This window comes from Engystomops pustulosus, chromosome 4, assembly GCF_040894005.1.
Source record: "Engystomops pustulosus chromosome 4, aEngPut4.maternal, whole genome shotgun sequence".
In the NCBI taxonomy this organism is placed as follows: domain Eukaryota; kingdom Metazoa; phylum Chordata; class Amphibia; order Anura; family Leptodactylidae; genus Engystomops; species Engystomops pustulosus.
This window is the reverse complement of record NC_092414.1, coordinates 162,599,073-162,620,519: the sequence shown is the minus strand read 5'-3', so window position 1 is coordinate 162,620,519 and position 21,447 is coordinate 162,599,073. Positions and strand designations below refer to the sequence as shown.

The 21,447-nt window shown below is 43.7% G+C and overlaps 2 protein-coding genes across 4 annotated transcripts in view; both read left to right on the top strand.

Annotated features, from left to right (window-relative positions):
* IQGAP1 (IQ motif containing GTPase activating protein 1) overlaps nt 1–3,445 on the top strand; it is a 103,082-nt gene extending 99,637 nt beyond the window's left edge. Inside the window, exon 38 of the mRNA XM_072148363.1 lies at nt 1,706–3,445. Within this exon, the coding sequence (XP_072004464.1) occupies nt 1,706–1,819 (114 nt within the window). The 3' untranslated portion in view covers nt 1,820–3,445. The remainder of the gene's footprint in view (nt 1–1,705) is intronic.
* Nucleotides 3,446–11,690: 8,245 nt separating this feature from the next.
* CRTC3 (CREB regulated transcription coactivator 3) overlaps nt 11,691–21,447 on the top strand; it is a 79,845-nt gene continuing 70,088 nt past the window's right edge. For 2 of the 3 annotated variants that reach the window (XM_072148358.1, XM_072148357.1), the window contains exon 1: nt 11,751–12,242. In XM_072148358.1, the coding sequence (XP_072004459.1) occupies nt 12,111–12,242 (132 nt within the window). In that variant the 5' untranslated portion in view covers nt 11,751–12,110. Of the gene's footprint in view, nt 11,730–11,750; nt 12,243–21,447 lie in introns of those variants that run through there. The other variant, XM_072148359.1, reaches the window with a different exon arrangement.

Genomic DNA, 21,447 nt, shown 5'->3' with positions numbered 1-21,447 from the left:
AAGTCCATGTATTAAGGACCCTGCAGGACCGTTTTTTCCCAAGACTGACCTCAGTGCAGAGGACTGCTTCCCTCTGCTGAACTTTTAGCATGATTACAATCAGGGACTCCTTGTATCAGATATCACTATGATGAGTCCCATCCAGAATGTGATCAGTCCGTGATACACAAACCAACTATGGTTGTCTGAAGCAGCCCTAATTGTCATGAAACTACCCATATTGTCATAGTTATTTATCCTCGTACCTGCAGGGAGACCTGTTGTACTTCCAATCAGATTCATACATGTCAAATGAATGAATGTGTTCAGAATTGGTGAAACAAGGACATAATAAAAGGACATCTACCATCAGATTACCTAATGGTAGATGTGTATCACTAACCTCCCCGTCCCGTGCCTGTTTCCAGCAAGCTTCTTTTATTATACCTTAAAACGGCCAATTATCGTCCAAATTATAGTTTTAACAATATGCAAATCAGCTTGAGGTGCTTTGCAGAGCACCTTGAGGCTTCGCCCACAAATTAAATTATGCACTCCTCTGTGCTTCCTGCCACCACCTACAGATTGGTATGAGAACTGCTGGTCACCAGTTCTTTCTCTAAATTGTGTGCATGTGCAATTACACCTCCCAATAGATGAGAACTGTGGCTGTGCAAAGAAACCGAGGAAGAAGAGACGGGTAGTTCTCATCTGACGTCAGTGCAAGGAGACCTCGAGAGAGAGCTGGTGACGTCAGCGGGTCTCATAGCAGTCTGTACGTGGTGCATAATTTAGTTTGCGGATGAAGCCTCAAGGTGCACTGCAGACCACCTCGAGCTGATTTGCACATTGATAAAACTATAATTTTGACAAAAATCTGCCGTTTAAGATATAATACAAGAAGCTTGCTGGAAACAGGCATGGGACACCTTCTTATCAAATTAAAAACCCTTTGGACACAAATATTGTTTCCTAAAAGAATGTTCTAGAAGGATAACCATACTTTTCATACTATAAACACGCTTTTCAGCTAGATCTTGCCAAAAAGTACAGGTGTCTTGAATTCTGAAGGTCAGGAGGTTACAGCACTGCCAAACCTTCCTGACCATTGTCCTGGAGATCAGGTGAAGTGCTGACTAAGCAGTTCACCCGATCTTCCAGAGAGCAGCACCATTCTCTCCCTTTCCCTGCTGTCCTGACAGGAATAAAACCTGCAGGACCTAGAAGGATGTCAGAAGCATGTGACTGATCATATGGTTCCTGCATCACTGCAAAGTCCCATGTAACCATTTGATGCTGCCAGTCAGGACTCAGACAGGGGATGTATGGATGTAGTAGTGCTGAGTGTATTCATGTCAGTGAATGTATGTAGCAGTGCTGTGTTAGTGAATACCAGAGGGTTAGCAGAAATGGATGTGAGGAAATGGATGTAGCAGAGCTGTGTGTGCTAGTGAGTTGGTGTAGCAGTGCTGTGCTTGTGTGTGACCACCAGGGAATTTCTCATTGGTGTCAAATATATTTTTCCTTTTTATTCGATGGCTAAATCTGCGGTCTCTCTTTAGCAATTTCTAGGCAGATTGAATGACATCTGCACAATGATTGTTACCTGATCCCAACAACTTCTAATATGACCAATAGAGCCGTGTTTTATCAGTGGATTTAGAATATTGTTGTTCATCCCTTCATAATGTAAAAGAAAATTCTTATTTCTTCTGTTTTCTTTTAGGACCTTCTCCAGCTGCAATATGAGGGTGTTGCGGTCATGAAGATGTTTGACCGAGCAAAAGTCAATGTAAACCTCCTGATTTTCCTTCTAAACAAGAAATTCTACGGAAAGTAAAAAACGCGGAAGAGCCTCCACATCTGAGGCATGAGTTATGAATGGACCTTTTCAGCCTCCCTGTCACCAGTTATGGTGGTTACACTTACTTAAAATGCTTTTATACATATATACGAGGCCATGTGCCCAAACTCTGCAAGTACTGTATCTCGCTGTGCGATGCTAAACGTAAGAAAAGCAACACGTGGCTGCAGTGCTTCTACATGATGTTACATAGGAGAATAGCATGGGGCATATAAGGAAAACCCCTTCTGCTGAGGATTAGTTAGTATATGAAGACCTGCACCAACTGCATCTATAAATATATATATATTACAAAGTTTTTTTAGTTTTTTTTTTTTTAAAGTCAATTTTTTTGTGTAGATTAAAATGATCTTTTATAGATTATATTCCATATAATTTGACAAGTTTTAAAATGCAAGGCTATATTTCTATTTAACAGTGCAGGCACTTTTTCTTTTTGCTTTTGGATGGTGTGATCTGTGCAGAATCGTGACCATAGCTTATTTATGAAAAATGATCAGCTTCTGTGTAGTCAGCTTCACGACTACTATCAGTGTTGACTCAATGGCTTGTTTGTATTCAGCCGGATCAAGTATCATGGCCCCCGGAGCTGAGGATCGGAAATGTAGCGCTGAGGGCTTCCAATAATGGAGCCATTGTAAATGCTCCCGTTCAGGGCAAGTGCCTGTTATAGGACATATTGCTTAACTGGAATTAAACCCCAGCCGAGCCCAACCAGCTCCATAGCTTTCTTGTAGGAGTCTTACCTTAAATTTTGCAACACTTATGGGTGACAGACCTAACAGAAGTGTATTCTAAAATTTATACTTTCCATTTTGTAAAACTCAAGAAAAGAGAATTCAGCACAATCTATAATAAAAGCAAAGAAGCAATAAGGAAAGCTGAATTCTCCGAACATCTAAAATGTTACGAGTTTCATATTGTGAAATGACGGAGTAGGTAATAAACACTATTTGGTGCTCACATCTGCAGATCATAGGATCTCCTCCTTCTCGATTTAGAGTTGTAAATTCACACATGGAGACATTTATAAGAAAAGAGAAGACGTTTTATATTGATAGAGATATGTATATTGATTTATAAATTGGTATGACAAAGCGACTCCACGTTTCCCTTTTACCAAGGTGAGGTGAATAGTCGTGTAGTTTGGGCTTATTTAACATGTTTATAGAATTTCACAGTAAAGGGGGGGGGCATCATCTCAGAGGGGTTTTAGTAGCCATCACTGCAAGGTTTAAATCATTATGCTGGAATCGCTCATTGCTTCGGGTTGCTCTTTTTATTGGCTTTTAGCATTAAGGGAACAATATATAGTAAAATATATATCATCTAGATTTCCAATGATTATGGAAATGACAGGATCTTCAGTGTAGCTGGTTCATTCATACTGATCCCAAAGCTGATATTTGGGATTTTGGCGCACTCTATATTAAGCAGTGGTTAATTTTGCATCTTTATTTATTGCTGGACGCAAATATAGACTCTTTAGTACAATGATTTATCTTCTGTATCAGTACCTTCAGTGTTGCGCCTTTTGGTATATTGGGCGGCCTACCTGTATCCAGATTCTGATTAGCTGAATAAAAAGATCATTTGTTTACATATTTTGCTTTAATGTCATTTATTCTTTATTTAATGTATATCTAATGTGCTCACTGCACTGTGACTGGGTGCCATAGACATCTATGGGGGCCGTGATCCATGTGGATTCTGGTCCCAGAGATTCAAGTTTCTAGGTTGCTGTGTACACTACAAGAAACACTGCTTCATGTTATTAGGCTGGCTACCTGAAACCAGTCCTTCCTTCCCATGTGCATCCAATTGCAGAGGTACAAATCATAAAGAAAACCAAAGTTTTAAATACAATGAGAGCAGCTGAAAATTGCGGAGCACAGCGCTCGGTCATCTCCAGCCAATAACATTCAGCAGAATAGAGCGGAAGGATGCATGCTCATCCTGCTACGCCACCCGTGTCTGAGAACGGGATCCCCATTTCTCTAATTGCTGTGGATTTGGGAGAACCTACAAAGTTGGGACAACCACTTTAACTCTTACTCACTTCTTTGGAGATATTGAAATAGAATACAGTATATAATTGTGTATAAGCCGAGTTTTTAGGCACGAGTCCATAAAAAAAATAAACTTACATACTCAACTTCCGGCACTTCTGATGCTCCTTGCAGCTCCTCTTCTTTCTTCTCTCTGTGTGTAACAGCGGGCAGAGGCACGTCAGCACCGCTGCATCATAGTGTGCGCCAGCCTGCTGAGTGCATGGACGCGCCTCTGCACAGCTTTTACATGCAGAGAGAAGAAAGAAGAGGAGCTGCAGGGAGCATCGGGAGCACCAGAAGATGAGTATGTAAGTTTTTTTTTTTTTTTTATGCCGAGGGTCTGCAGGGGGCATTTCATCAGTAGAGGGGACCTGGATGCATGCTGCACATCATAAGGAGGGGGAGAGCTGGCTGCATGGGGCATTTCGTATCTGGGAGGTGGGGCTGGCTGCATAGGGCATTTCATCAGTGGAGGGTGGTGGCTGGCTGCATGGGACATTTCATTACGGGAGAAGGCTGTGACCAATGCATTTCCTACTCTAGGCTTATACTCAAGTTAATACGTTTTCCTAGTTATTTGTGGCAAAATTAGGGGCCTCGGCTTATACTCGCGTCAACTTATACTTAAGTATATATTAGTTAGTCCTCTTTTAAAGAATTTCCAAAATATTCCTTGTTGGTGTGCTGCGTAGGATTCTCACTCCAAGTCACAGTATGCAACACAAAAATCTAGGATGTGCCCCATCTTTGCCAACAAAACCACATGACTTATATGATATGGTGGACAATACGGCCACTCAAAAAAATGAGGGTACTGTGGCCTTTAAAGTGAATGAGATTTTTTTTGGCCGTGTGCTACCTGTACTGTACTGTATTAACACAGGTAGCACATGGCCACAAAAAAAGTTTGTTTGCAAGGGGCCTAACTTTGAGATACATTTAACAAATCTGCACCATCATCTTCCAAAAAACCACATGAGTTAGGCCTCTTGCACACTAGCGTTGCGTTTCACGTGCGGGTGCAATGCGTGAAAAACTGACGTTTTTGCTGCGTTTTTGTTCCATTTTTCCTAAAGAGTAATTTGCGTTTTTGTTGCGTTTTCGGCGCATTTTTGACGCACGATTCAATGGGAGACTCGAGCATATTTCAAAGGGACCATGGTTTGGGATTAAAATGTGTTATTTAATTGAAAAATAATGTCTTCTTATAATTTGCAAACATCTGCGATCTATTCTTCACTGTTCCGCGCGTATATTATCTCCCGACAATTTAGCAGATGTGAAGAACAGTGAAGAATAGAATAAAATCATTGTACACAGTGAACACAGTGACCACAGGATCATTTAAGATAAAAACACAGTGCAGAATAGATTACAGATGTTCGGCACATCTGCTTACTTGTCGGGAGATACGCGCGGAGCGGTGCGAACAAAATAGCATGTGAAGAACAATATATATGTGTGTAAAGAACACATTGCAGATGTTTCCATACATCTGCAATGTCTTCTTCACACATATATATTGTTCTTCACATGCTATTTTGTTCGCGCCGTTCCGCGCGTATCTCCCGACAAGTAAGCAGATGTGCCGAACATCTGTAATCTATTCTGCACTGTGTTCTGCACTGTGTTTTTATCTTAAATGATCCTGTGGTCACTGTGTTCACTGTGTACAATGATTTTATTCTATTCTTCACTGTTCTTCACTGTGTTTTATTAATTAAATGATCGTTCGCGAGCAGGGGAAATAATGTTATTCTGGTCACCTAGCAACCCTTACGTTAAAAACGCATTGCACTCGCATTGCACTTGCAATGATTGCGAGTGCAATGCGTTCTTGATGCATCTCCATAGACTTGAATGGTGCGTGAAAATTGCGCGTGACTCGCAAAAATAGAGCATGCTGCGATTTTGACGCGCGTGCAAACGAACGCAAGCACGCGCGTTGAAAACCACGCAAATGGAGAAAGACCCATTGAATACAATGGGACAGAGTGCAATGCGAGTTCTGAGCGTCAAATGCACGCGCAGAACTCGCGCGTGAAAAACGCCAGTGTAGAAGGGGCCTTAAAGGGGATGTCCACATTTAGAAAACAATTGACAGTTTGTGGAATAAAAAGTCATATAATCTCCCAATATATTTTCTGTATTAATTTCTAGATCTCTGCTTGCTTTTATAAGAGACTTCATTGTTTACTTCCAGTAGATGGAAATCAGCCCCTGGTCATGTGATGTCACACAGGTGCATGACAAAAGCCGTGCACCTGTGTGACATCAAACAATGAATCTTCCTGTAGAAATACAGCAAGCGGATGTCTAGAAAACAGTAAGGAATTGATACAGAAAGAATATTGGAAAATTATATAACTTCTCATTACAGAAACAATATCAATTATTTACTCAAAGATGATATTTCCTTTAAGTTGCCTAAGCGACTATATTAAAGCTGCAATATAGTATGACATTTATGTGGAGTGTATGGGCAGGTGCAAACAACTGCATTTCCATTTACTTCAATGATTCTAGGTTCAGTCTGGGAAATATTGCAGTACACGGAGAGTCGTTCTTACAAGACCTCACACTCTATATATATTAGTGTAAAACCTGCATGTGTGGTTGTACCTGGATCATAGCAAATGCAATAGAACCAAAATCACATTAGAAAACTGTCAAAACTTGGAGACTGAGCCCTAGGGGTGCTGTCACACGGTGCGTTCTTGCGTTTTTAATAATGCATGAGTATTTACATTTTTACTATGGTTCTGGTAGTGGTAGCAGCTGTTAAAATGTTAACATAGCTGCTTACACTTCCAGGAATGAAGAAAAAACTATTTAAACCAGCCAAACGCACGGTAAACATGGTAAAAACACATGCATTTAAAAACAGACCAGGAACACACCAACTGCATAAAAAATAAACTTATACCTATCTTTGCAGTTCCTTCCGGACTGTGTCCCTATATCTCAGTGCCTGATACAACACTGGGAATGTTGTGAGGTGGGGGCGTGGCTGTGTAAAGAAACAGGGGCACGGCCTGAAAATATGGCGTTAACATAGCGTTAATGCAATGTTAACATATACACATTAAGGCTGCATTCACACACAGGTATGGGGGACGTATATATGGCCGACGTATATACGGCGTATATAAGTCCCCTTGTAGCCGGCAATTGACGTATAGCGTAGTGCACCATATATTACTAATGCGTTAATGCCACGTGTGAATGCACCCTCCTGTAATAAGCCAATCAGCATGGCAATACTTCTCATCCATTCTCTGACCTGCGCCCTATAGAGAAGGTGTCTGTGCCACAATCCTAATGCATAATATAAATCTTTATATAGCGCCATCATATTCAGCTGCTCTTTACAGATCATGGGATAAATATACAGAAACATATACCATATAAACAGAGGAAACAATAGGAGTAAGGGCCCTGCTCACAAGAGCTTACAATCTATATTATTTACCCTCTCTGCTGCTGTAACGCTGTGAATTTCCCCACTGTGGGACTAATAAAGGATTATCTTATCTTATCTTATATAGAGGAATGGGTGGACCAACAGGAATATATAGACGGCAAGCATTAGACGACAGTATAGTAGACGGCAAGCAAGCCACAATCCTGGTGAATGTCCTCATGCACATGGCTGTTTGTGTCTGTGTACTACCCATTAATTAAAAGGATAGAGCACCAACAAATGTTTGTTTATGTGCTCATACACACAAGGTTTTGGTTTCAACTGCCCTGTGTATGAGCCAACTTTCTGAGCTACAAATAATTCTTGCCCGAGTTTGCAGGCACCTCACACACTGATGACACTTGGGTTTTTGTTTGACGTTCATGTGCAGTGAAGACAAAACCGTCTTCAAACTCGCTGTGTGTGCTGCCCATAAAGACTGCTCCAAACACTGAGCATCCGGAGGTCCAGCCTGCGCTTCTCAGCATCCGGGGCGGACGTTCAAGGCAGCGCACGCAGCGAGTACGACTGATCAGACTCGCTTGTGTGAGACCGGCCAAAATTTAACCTGTCATGGTTATTTGGGACAATAAACCACCGGCATCTCTTTATGGACATTATGGATTTATCCTTGAATGTGATTTTTCTGTGGGCGTATAAAAAAAAATTATCCTCGTTCCTCATTCAGCTTTGCAGCAAGTGAAGCCAGTGAAGTACACTCGGGTATGGCGCATGCGCAATAAAGGGTTTTTTAGCTCTGTTTATACGATAGAAGAAAGAACTTCTGACGTGGGTGGTCCCAGTGCGGGTGATGCATCATGTAATATACTAGATTGGCTGAATGTAGACATGATCCAATCTAAGCTCAATAAAATCAATGTGTACAAGGCTCCTGGACCAGATGGGTTACACCCCAGAGTTCTTAAAGAACTCAGTTCTGTTATTGCTGTACCACTGTCTAAAATCTTCAGGGATTCTGTAATGTCTGGTGTGGTGCCAAGTGACTGGCGCAAGGCAAATGTGCCAATATATAAAAAGGGCTCTAGAACTTCGCCAGGCAATTACAGGCCTGTAAGCTTAACTTCCATTGTGGGGAAAGTATTGGAAGGGTTAGTAAAAGATTATATACTGGAGTATGTGACATCACATGGTATAATAAGTGTAACGGGTCACACAGACAACGGAACTAAAAGTCTCTATGGGAAGAGTCCGGAGGGAGGAGTCTGTGGACCAGTGGACCCTGTAGACCACCGCAGGAGATGGTATGAGGCCGCCAAGGTACAGGGATGTGCAGGAAACAGTCCAAGCCTGGGATGACAGCAGCAACACAGAGGAACACTGGTAACGCTGGCACGGACTGCAGACACAGCTGGACTGGAACCCTGGAAGGCACAGCAGGAAGCGTATGGGAACGCTGGAGTCGGGAGACACGGAGGCGTCTGGAAACGCTGGAAGACAGGACACACCAGGAGCGTATGGGAACGCTGGAGACACACAGAAACACAGGAAAGCGTCTGGAAACGCTAATGGGCTTTCTCTTCCACAGGAACGGCTTAGGGAAGCCTGACATGGAAACCATAGGAGATCCTAGGAGAAGATCCGGCAGGGAGAGAAAGGAGGTGCCGGATTATAAGGGCGAGCCGGATTAGCAGGAGCCAATCAGGAGGACGCTGGCCCTTTAAGGCTTGAGAAGTCCGCGCGCGCCCTCTAGTGGTGAGAGCGTGCGACTGCAGGCAAGGAGGCGTGCGGCCTACACGCCGGGAGCCGGAGCACAGACAGGAGCCAGGAGAGGTAAGTGAGGGCAGGGAGACGGGGACCAGCAGGCAGCGGAGCACGGGTGTACCCGCGATCCGTGACATGGATTTCGGGGGCACCCGTGACAATAAGTGACAGCCAGCATGGGTTTACTTAGGATAGAAGTTGTCAGACTAACCTGATCTGCTTCTATGAAGAGGTGAGCAGATGCCTGGATGGAGGAGCAGCTGTGGATATTGTGTTCTTGGATTTTGCAAAGGCATTTGACACTGTCCCTCATAGACGCTGGCAGAAATCACTTGCAATTGGATTGAAAACTGGCTGAAGGATCGTATCCAGAGGGTTGTGGTCAATGATTCCTACTCGGAATGGTCCCCAGTTATGAGTGGTGTACCTCAGGGTTCTGTGACTGGCCCACTACTATTTCATATATTTATTAATGATATAGAGGTAGGAATTAATAGCACTTTTTGCCGATGACACCAAGCGGTATAGTGTAATACAGTCTATGGAGGATGCTCATAGGCTGCAGGGTGACTTGGACAAGCTGAGTGTTTGGTCATCCACTTGGCACATGAGGTTTAATGTGGATAAATGTAAGGTTATGCACCTGGGGGCCAATAATCCAAAGGCAAAATATGTCCTTGGGGGAGTAAATCTGGGAGAGTCACTTGTTGAGAAGGACCTGGGGGTATTAGTGGATCATAGTATAAATAACAGCATGCAATGTCAATCATCTGCCTCTAAAGCCAGTAGGATCTTGTCATTTATCAAAAGTGGAATGGACTCTCGTGATAGGGATGTAATATTACCACTATACAAGGCATTGGTTCGGCCTCACCTGGAATATGCCGTCCAGTTCTGAGCACCGGTCCATAAAAAGGAAGTCCTGGAGCTGGAGAGGGTTCAATGTAGAGCCACAAAAATGATAAGGGGTATGGAGGGTCTTAGTTGTGAGGAAAGATTAAAACAACTAGATTTATTTAGTCGGGAAAAGAGACGACTACGAGGGGACATGATTAATTTATATGAAAATATGAATGGGCCAAACAAAAAATATGGTGGTAAATTGTTCCAGATTAAATCAAATCAAAAGACGAGGGGGCACTGTCTCCGTCTGGAGAAATCAAGGTTTAATCACCGGAGACGACAGGGCTTTTTTTACTATGAGAACTGTCAATCTGTGGAATAGCCTGCCTCAGGCGCTGGTCACAGCAGGGACAGCAGAGAGCTTCATGAAGAGTCTAGATGCCTTTTTTACACTTAAATAACATTGATGGTTATGTTATATAGAATTGTTTCCCCTAAATCCCTTCCTCAACCAATCCCTTTCCTTCACTGGTTGCACTTGATGGACAAGTGTCTTTTTTCAACTGTATAAACTATGATACTATGATAATGCAAAAGGAGGCGCCAGGATCTTCACATCTAGGTTAGGGCGGCACGATGGCTTAGTGGTTAGCATTACAGCCTTGCAGCGCTGGGGACTTGGGTTTAAGTCCCAGGGTCAACATCTGCAAAGAGTTTGTATTTTCTCTCCATGTTTGCGTGGGTTTTCTCACAAACATACTGGTGGGTTGATTAGATTGAGCCCCACTGGGGACAGGGACTGATTTGGCAGCTGTGTGCAGCGCTGAGTAATCTGTGTGTGCTCTATAAATCAAGGAATTATTATTATTATTATGGGGGCAGTGTAAATGTTTGTTTTTTTAAATTGAGCACACAGAAATCTCTCATAGGGATCTTTAGTTGGTTTATGGTCACAAATTGACCTGACAGGTTCTCTTTAAGTTCTTACTGCACACAAGATCCTGTAAGTGGAGCAACACTTCAGCCCACATTCTGATTACATGTACAGGCAGTCCCCTACTTAAGAACACTCGACTTACATATGACCCCTAGTTACAAACGGACCACTGGATATTGGTAATTTATTGTACTTTAGTCCTAGGCTACAATGATCAGCGGTAACAGTTATCACAGGTGTCTGTAATGAAGCTTTATTGTTAATATTGATTCTTATGACAACCCAACATTTTTAAAATCCAATTGTCACAGAGACCAAAAAAATTTGTCTGGATCTACAATTATAAAGTATACGGTTCCGACTTACATACAAATTCAACTTAAGAACAAACCTACAGACCCTATCTTGTATGTAACCCGGGGACTGCCTGTATTATTATACCAAGATAAGGTAATAGAAACAATAAACAAGAAGAATTTCATGTGCTTTATAATTCACAGACATCTGGAAGGCAAATAATCAGGGTGACATTATAAGGTATAAAAAGACTCCACTACACATGACATATAGCTACCAGTATGATTACAGCCGCTGATATTTTTACTTAAAAAAATCATAAAAAAATATTAAAAAAAAAATCCGCCTGATGGAAAAGTTCTAAACATTCCGCCCCATTATAACAGTGCACGTCCTGCAGCCCGTGCGGCTCCGCTCCCGGCAGGACGTGTATGTGAGCGGCTCCGGGTATAAGACCAGTGACAGGACGGCTTCAAACAAGTGGGCGGGTAGTGGGCGGTGAGCGGTGAGGCTTAGGTAACCAGGTAACAGGAGGGAGGAGGGGATCCATACAAAATGGGAGGTACCAGAATAGTAAGTAGGCGGGTTAAGGAGCACAGGGAGGGCACTGATATGTGGGCGGAGTCCCGGGCTGGAGCTCGGGAGACTTGTCAGCAGGAGGCGTGAAGTTTGGTTGCGGCGGACGCTGGGAGTTTACGAGGCGATTTGTTGACATCGGGCCAGGAGAAGCGGAAGGAGGGAGGTCGCAGTGTGTCGCCCGCCCGTGCTGCAGCCCCTCCCGCATGGCCTTCTCGCGTCCCTCCGGCGTCAGGCCGGGCCTCTACTGATCCTCCGGAAGGGGGCAGCACTCCGGAGCCCATGACAGGCTGAGCCGCTGCGGTCCCGCAGGGACTGGACGAGCCGAGACAACCCGGACTTCTCCCACTTGTTGTAGTCAGAGCCGAGGCCTGCGACATGGCTGCGTCCCAGGCCTCCAGCAGCTCCAACCCCAGGAAGTTCAGCGAGAAGATCGCTCTGCACAACCAGAAGCAGGCCGAGGAGACCCGGGCCTTCGACGAGCTCATGACCGACCTGACAGTGTCCCGGGTGAGCAGCTGTCCCGACCATCGCCTGTGTGTGGTCGGGGGGAGATCGCACGATTGTGTGTGCACTGCCGGATACGCTGATGGTTGATTATCGCTCCTGCAGACCTGTAGCTGCGCACTACAACTCTCAGCATGCCCGGCAGCAGTAGTGCTGATACACCCCCATCCTGTCACCAGACCCCCCCATGTTATGTGGATGATCACAGCTCCTGGGCACGGCTGGGCATTTGGTGCAGTGTTGCAGTTTATATCTTGGAAATTGGGTGTATGTGGCATGTAGTGTGGTCATGACCCTGTGCCTAGGTGCTGACCTCTGACCTCTGGTTCCCATAAGATTCTGATGTGACTTGTAGTCTGTGGGGTGATCTGCTGTGTGATTATTGTGCCTTTCACATTGGTCAAAGCGGTTTGCGCTGCATTGAATGGAGGGACAGGCATGGGGGCACTGGGGGAGATTCAACAGATGTGTCTGACAGCAGAACGCCTCTAGTTACTCATGGCAACCAATCAGAGCTCAGCTTTCATTCTCTGACAGCTGTTTATAAAATGAAAGCTGAGTGCTTATTGGCAGCTATGAGCAACCAAAACAATTTTATCTCGGACACTACTGATAAATTTTCCCCGCTGACTCCATGACGCTGCCATCCTGTAAGGACTGTGAGAATCATGCGTCACGGTAATTATTTTATTGCAGATTTAATATGATCCATGATGCAAATCAGCCACTAAAAACTCTTGACCTGTGTATAGAGGGTAAATGTCATTGGTGGTAAAATCCCTTTAAGGACCTGCCACCTCTGTTATAGTGGAAACCTGTTAACTTATTCTCTTATCTCTGCATTCCGGGTGCCTCTGTTATTCCTCCTGGATAACAATGAAGAAATTGACAACTGGGAAGTGTCCCCTACACAGAGCGGATGGTATTGTGATGGGACATCCAGTTGGGTAGAATAACAGAGGTATAAGAATTGTTATCATATGGGGAATTGGTATACTGCCATCAGAGAGCTGATGGTAACTGATGCCAGGGATTTGGCGGCACATAGAGGATGCGCTGTGTTTGTTTACATGTGCTCCTCCATATGGCAGCATGCTGGGAAGTCACTGGATGTCATCATTTCCTATGTTCACATTGATGCAGGTGTTTTTCTGATATGTTTTTCAGATAATAATTGTAAGGGTCAGTGGGGTCCGATCTAGAGCAGGAAGATGAGGGTTAGAGACATGACAGTGGCCGGTGACGTGGAGCCTCGGTGACGTTGGGCCTCTATTACCAGTAATGTAATGTAGTAATTACTATGACCATGTGATGGGGTGCAGGTTGTGATGGCGTCTTATCAGATGGCGCTGGAGGACTAGTTCTGGGCCTGATGCATGTCAGATGTATAAAGTTTCTTTCATTCATGAGCTCCTGGATGTGATTTCTGTTGGTGAATGTGTGCGGAGGGTTATCAGCCTCTGTGTGGCTGCAGCAAGATAAAATACCGAGGAAGTGCTGGTCCCTGTGTACTGCTGGGAGCTTGGTGGTCTAGATGGCACAGTGTACCATGGGCACGCAACTACCCTGGTGCTACTCCCTATGTGCTGCCTGGGGGAGGGCTAGATGGCACACACCATCCCTGGTACTACTCCCTATGTCAGTGGTGGCGAACCTATGGCACTAGTGCCAGAGGTAGCACTCAGAGCCCTCTCTATGGGCACCCGTGCCATCACCCCACCGCAGACTCCGCCAGACAGGACTCAAGGCCTCTTGCAGTCCCAGGCAGCCCAGGACCCTAGAAGGAAGCTACAATGATAACCTAAGCTTTTTCTCCTTCTTTCTACTGTATTGGTGTCCTCAGGTGCCTATACAATTTAAACATGTGACCGAGCAGGGAGTAACAAGTTACTGTTTATATTGTTGCATCGGCACTTTGCGAAAACTATGTGGGTTTTGGATGTAGTTTGGGCACTCGGCGTCTAAAAGGTTTGCCATCACTGCCCTATGTGCTGCCTGGGGGAGGGCTAAATGGCACACACCATCCCTGGTGCTACTCCCTATGTGCTGCCTGGGGGAGGGCTAGATGGCACACACCATCCCTGGTGCTACTCCCTATGTGCTGCCTGGGGGAGGGCTAGATGGCACACACCATCCCTGGCACTACCCCCTATGTGCTGCCTGGGGGGAGGGCTAAATGGCACACACCATCCCTGGTGCTACTCCCTATGTGCTGCCTGGGGGGAGGGCTAAATGGCACACACCATCCCTGGTACTACCCCCTATGTGCTGCCTGGGGGTGGGCTAAATGGCACACACCATCCCTGGTACTACCCCCTATGTGCTGCCTGGGGGAGGGCTAGATGGCACACACCATCCCTGGTACTACCCCCTATGTACTGCCTGGGGGAGGGCTAGATGGCACACACCATCCCTGGTACTACCCCCTATGTGCTGCCTAGGGGAGGGCTAGATGGCACACACCATCCCTGGTACTACCCCCTATGTGCTGCCCGGGGGAGGGCTAGAGGGCACACAGAACTAGAGAACTAGTGTACCCATCCCACATATCAGTTCTCACCATGATGCAATGAATATGGGTCACTAGTCATAGGAAGCCTGGATTTTCACACTAAATATGGTTATTGATTATTTTTTGTCTAATAAGGAATGGAACCTGGACAAAATTAGGATTTATATTGTAAATTTATAATGGGTGAAATCCACAAGTTGTGAAGAAATCTGCAGCAGGTACACATGTCCGGTCTTGATCGAGGGGTTTAAAGGGTCTGAATGGAAAAAAAATGTCTTAGTAGTTCAAGTGTCAACTGTGGGGGAACCTCTTTTTAGGGTGTAATTTCTGGAGTGTATAGTTTGCTACAGACCTGGTGCAGATCCTCTGTAGTAGCAGAGACCAGTAAGTCCATTGGTGTACTCGCCTGTATTCACATCAGTCGCTAGTTACAAGGACAGGTCCATTGGAAGTGTGGTGACCATTAACTAAAATGTTTCTGTGCTGATCCCTTTGTCTCCTGGAGAAGATGACCTAAAGACTGTTCCCAGTGAATTGGGTGTGTTTTGGACTTGTTGCTATAGGCAGGATATTGGGGTTGTTTGTACCTGGCTTTAGAGGCTGTGAGTAAGTTGCCAATCTGTAGTTACCCCAGGGATGGGGCTATCTTCAGCAAAGAAAATGATGGAAAATCCCAATAACTAGTGTGGTTTTTGGGGTGTCGTATATATAATATTTTTGTTGTGTCATCAGCCCACCCCTCTGTTTTGGGATACAGCAGAGAAAGCAGGAGATATGAACTAGTAGAACCTGCTGGTTCATGGTTAGTGAGGCCTAACCATGCCTCGTGGTGCTACCTTCCTCCCAGTAACCAGAGTGTATCTACTACCCCTAGTTCAATGTCTAGTAAACACTATGTAACTTTATTATTAGAATTAATCTTAAAAGTGTAGCAACAAATTTGTCAGTCATTCTCCCCTTTGCAAACTGATGTCTTCATGAAAAATACCTGAAATACTCGCATTTTATTCTGACCATTCTCGTGTACTTTTGGTATCTTACTAAGGGATAGTGGTCACATATGATTTATTTGGCAAGCTTTATGCAGCGCTATTGAATCTCTAGGCGCTATATAAATTTATTATTATTATTATTACATAAACCTACAGAATCATACAGCTCAGGGTTTGATTGTAGTTTGTTTCCATGTAGATGCAGAAGTCTGCATGAGAATTGTATACAGTATTTTTCGGACTATAAGGCGCACCATCAATAAAGGCCTGCTAAAACGTCTAGGTTCATATATAAGGCGCACCTGATTATAAGGATGAATGACCAGCAGGTGGCAGACCTGTGCACAGTTCAAGGCAGCTGTTGTCTGTAAGTCAGTTCATATATAAGGCGCACCTTTGATTTCTGAGAAAATCAAAGGATTTTTAGTGTGCCTTATAGTCTGAAAAATACGGTATGTAGAATTGTATGGTGCAGCAGGGAATACTCAGGTCATATGGACTGGGATGTGTTGACTCAATATATCATATCTAAAATTATTGTAGTTGTGACACTATGATGATTGCACTTTTATACGTATATGTACATCCTGTCACCACCTTATTGCTTGAAGAAGGCTTAATATGGAAGAGCCAGGCTTGGTTCCTAAATGGCTCTGGGTTGGTATACCCATATGTTAAAACCTACCATTATCAATCTACCTAATAAGGTAGATCTGGTGGCAGGTTCATCTAATGTATTAAAGCCCTATCCCTTTTTTTTTTTTTTTTTTTGGCTAATCTTTTAGTGGCCCAGAACATTATATATCTTTTATCTGATCTATATGCAAATTTTCTTAAAGGGAACCTGTCACCACATCTGCACATATACAGCCAGTGGCAGGTTGCTATAGAGCTCTACTAACTGGCTGCACCCCCTTCTCTTAGCTAAAATTTTTTTTCACTTACATCCACATAATTCACCTTTTATCTTACATTCCGTGCCATCAGAGGGGGCGTGTCCTGCTCGGCCAGCCCCTCCCATCTACTCATCTCCATGCCTTATGCCTCCTTACTGGTCACAGTTCATGTTATGTGACCAGAGTGACATCTCAGGTACTTTAGCCTCTTAATAATAGCAAACTGTACCCCATGTATGTATCTGACCACATGAAGTCACCGCAGCCTGCATGGAATTCTACTCTCCTCCATGGAAGCTGATGTGATCTCATGTAACCACATACATGGTGTACAGTTTGTTATTCTTAGAAGGCTGAAGGACCTGCGATGATGTCCTGACTGTAACACAAGGGACCGTGTAAAAAAAAAAAAATTGACACAATATGTCCCATCTGTACATAGAGCTTTATATGATTGTAGTTGAATATTAGCATAATGTCCCTAAGTACAAGTAGGCAGAGCAGTGATTTGAAGAGACGCAGAGCTGTCAGTCAAAATAATTGGGCGTGGCTCACTGCCAGCCTGAGAGAGCGAAGAGGCACAGATACCGGACATGAGTTACAAAAACGTTTGTAATTGAGGTACAATGCCTCACTGGCAGCTAATTTTAGGTGATGTGGTGAGGACTTGTAACCCTATATCAGCAGGCATTGCTAGTCAGGGCGGGAAAAATCTGGAGACTGGTCCTCTTTAAGAGTCTACTGGGGGAGGAGCTATGGCTAATTCACACCCCAGTAGCCTATTTGAATCCCTCCTACCCTCCTGTCTTCTGTAGTCTGAGAAGCTGGAGTTCAGCGTATGCGCAGTAGCTCCGTCTTTGAAGCCAAGACCATAGAATCTCCAGCTTCTTAGGCGAGCGGAGCAGCTACAGGAGGGTAGGAGGGATTCGGAGGCTACTGGGGCGTGGAGTAGCTGTAGCTCCTGCTCCACATCCCAGTAGCCTTTTGAGAAATTTTTGATATAGATTAGGATTGGCAAAAAAAAAAGGGAGAGGACTTCAAAACAGTAGATGGACCTGTCACCGATTAAACTTTTTGGTATAAATGCACTAAATTTATATGGTTATCGAGAGATAAGGGATACTAGTCACTGCTGTGACTACTAGGGAAAAAGGGCTCATTTAGACTGGTGTGATTGCAAAAAATGTGGGTGTGAAGTTGGTGTTGTATCTGTTTTTTTTTCACATCTGTTTATTATCTGTTTTCTTTAGAAATTCATCAGTTAATTTTTTTTTATCTACTTCCTGCCCAAATGGTTGGAGATTCATGGTCTTCATGTGAGAATAAAATTGGCACACAATGCGATTTTTATTTCTCCGTCTGCGCATACGAGAAAAAAAAAACGGGCATGTGATCAGAGCCATAGGATCAATGGATCCGTATGCTATCCATAAAAACAAATCTAAATTGTGTGTCAAAAACTTCTGTCTGAATGAGCCCTAGGGGATCCAAAGCAGTGCTGTGACTTCTGTTCAAGGCCAACTCTTCGCATGGCAATGGCAGTGCAGTTCATCAGTACTAGGATAAGGTTCAAAGAGAACAGAGGTATAAACTTTTCCCCAAGTTTTGGCAGAAAAGTTCAGCCAAAAGTGCTGCAATCAGGTTATGTTAACCTGACTGTAAAAATTCTTTAGCACACTTTATTTCGGTCAGTGAAGATCATGGCTAGAATTTTGATCTGCCAGTCAGTTTCTAGACATCACTGTATGTTCACTTATTCATAGAAATCTTCCATCAAAATCAAGACAATTTTAGTGGTTCTTCCTTCAGACCAGTTCCTGTGCACCGTAGGTAGCAGGATTTTGGGGAGTCGGGTGTAGAGGCACGATCTGTGCCTTTATTGTCTTTGTCATGGATCTATGAGTAGCTTGATTTTGATGGTAGGTTTCCTTTAAAGGGATCTGATATGGAGAGGTTGATCGGTCTAATGGTTCTGTAATAGACTCCCTTTAAAGATGTACTTACTTTCCGTCGCCCTCCGGGTGTCCTGCGCTGCTGTCGCTTCGGCCTGCTCGCCATGTAAACAGACAAGGCCGCGGGAGCAGTGCTGGATTCCTCTTCCGACAACCAACCGTCCCACATATACAATGCTGTGAATAGGGACGGGTGGGGGTGGTTGGACACGGCCAGCTGGAAGCTAGGTACAGCACTGCTTCGGTGGCCATGTTTGTTTACATGGTGCGCGGACCGGAGTGACACCAGCGTGGGACACCTGGAGGGCACCAGAAGGTAAGTATATCTTTATTGTTTTTAAGCAGACTCCTCCGGCCACCTTTTTTTTTATAAGTCTCGGACAACCCCTTTAAGTATTGTGTTTAGAGATTATGCCATCCATAGTATCAAAGTGTTTGGACCACAAATCTTGTTATGGGATATAATATATACAGGCAGTCCCCGGGTTACATACAAGATAGGGTCTGTAGGTTTGTTCTTAAGTTGAGTTTGTATGTAAGTCGGAACTGTATATGTTATCATTGTAGCCCCAGCCAGAACTTTTTTGGTCTCTGTGACAATTGGATTTTAAAAATGTTGGGTTGTCATAAGAATCAATATTAACACAAAATCTCCATTACATACACCAGTGATAACTGTTACAGCTGTTTATTGTAGCTTAGGACTAAAGTACAATAAATTATCAATATCCAGAGGTCCGTTTGTAACTAGGGGTCGTATGTAAGTGGAGTGTTCTTAAGTAGGGGACCGCCTGTGTATGTATGTTTGTATATATATATATATATATGATTATACCCTATATTTCTCCCTTGAAAGAAGTATGCAATGCATATACAGCCAGTCTATCTATGGATCATTTTGATAGATCCAGGTTCCACATGAAAGATAAAACCAAGTGTCTTCATAAAGGCCTGGTTCCTATAACCCAGTGGCCCTCTTCTTCCTTGAAGAAGCTCCATTGCTGTAATACCAGGTGTCAGTATAAAGTCCCTTGAGGTGTTTGTAGGCCTCTGCTTTCCTCAACGCTCCATAGGGAGAAGTGCAATCCTCTAGTGATCAGGACATGACTCCCCATGTAGTGGGCTCTCACTACTAGCGTAGATTTGTACTTGTCATGAAAACTGTATAGTCTGTATATGACAATTTATTAAGTATTCTCTGGAGTGGTGACTCTAGAAGGCAGGAGAGAAGCTGCACATTTTCACCTGAGCCCTAAAACTTTTTTTATTCGAATTATATTTTATTATAGAATCGCTTTACTTTTTATGTAAATATAATGTCAAATGTCATGGAGACCCATCACAAAGCAGTTTTGAGAATTGAGTAGATGGAAATCTGCCTATAGTGTAAATGAAGTTTTTGTAGGTTTGAATATTTTATATTGATCTGAAGAGATCATGCTGAATTACCATAAAGCAGTGGTGGCGAACCTATGGCACGGGTGCCAGAGGTGGCACTCGGAGCCCTCTCTGTGGGCACCCAGGCCATCACCCAGGTCACCATTTAGGACTCAATACCTCCTTCTGCAGTCACAGGCAGCCTAAGACATGCCACGTTCAGTATTATTTTAAAGTGAATTAAAGTGCAGGAGGAGCAAAGAGGTGCTGACAGAGCTGGATTATAATTGTAGACCCTTCTCCAGACCTGTGATTGATCCTGTTAAGGGACCTTAGAGGGAAACTACAATAATAATCCAAATTTCTTCTTCTTTCTACTGTATTGGTGTCCTCGGGACACCAATACGTTTGAAACCTGTGAGTTACTTTAGTTGCTTTAAATTGGCATTTGGAACTTTGTGAAAAATATGTGGCTTTTGCTTGTAGTTTCGGCACTCAGTCCCTAAAAGGTTCGCAATCACTGCCATAAAGTAACATCTCTATTATTAAGTTAGATACAGATAATAGTAGGATTACACTAGTGTATAGTAGACTTTCCTTCTAGATGCATATATATTACATCTTGTGTGTGGTTTTGTTGTGGTGTAATTGAAGCATCTTTGATTCTCCAGGGAGAGGTGACGGGTTACTGTGTGTTTCACTAGTTTGTCTCTAATTTGTGTGTCTAATGAGTCCCTTAGAGTCCCTCGGTTGTGGATGTGAAGTAGGGGAAGGATCCGGCTTCCATCTATTATTGAATTATAAATAGGCAAACTTTTAACTCAAGTAAAAAAATCTAATCTTTTCCTCAGGGGATTTATCATGAGCCCTACGGAAATGGGACCCATTAACCCCATTTGTCTGTTGGGTCCCCTCCCCAAGTTCAGGGAAAAAAAAATTTTGCAAATATGTTTCCATGGGAAGCCAGTTGTAGGTACCACAATATGGAAATACAGGCGGTCCCCTACTTAAGAACACTCGACTTGCATACGTCCCATAGTTACAAACGGACCTCTGGATATTGGTAATTTATTGTACTTTAGTCCTAGGCCACAATAATCAGCTGTAACAGTTATCACAGGTGTCTGTAATGAAGCTTTAGTGTTAATATTGGTTCTTATGACAACCCAACATTTTTAAAATCCAATTGTCAGAGAGACCAAAAAAGTTCTGGCTGGGAGTACAATGATAAAATATACAGTTCCGACTTGCATACAAACTCAACTTAAGAACAAACCTACAGACCCTATCTTGTATGCAGGATCTTTTGCAGGCCTGTTGATTTGAAGTCCATGGTCCTCAAACTTGAAAAAAATAGTTTATGCTCTAGTTTTTTCTTCCCAGCTAGTCCTTGAGGGGGTGGGGGCAAGCAAATGGGCTCATGGACCATAAAAGGTCAGTATACTATCCATGGAAATCGCTGATTGCATACTGAAAAAG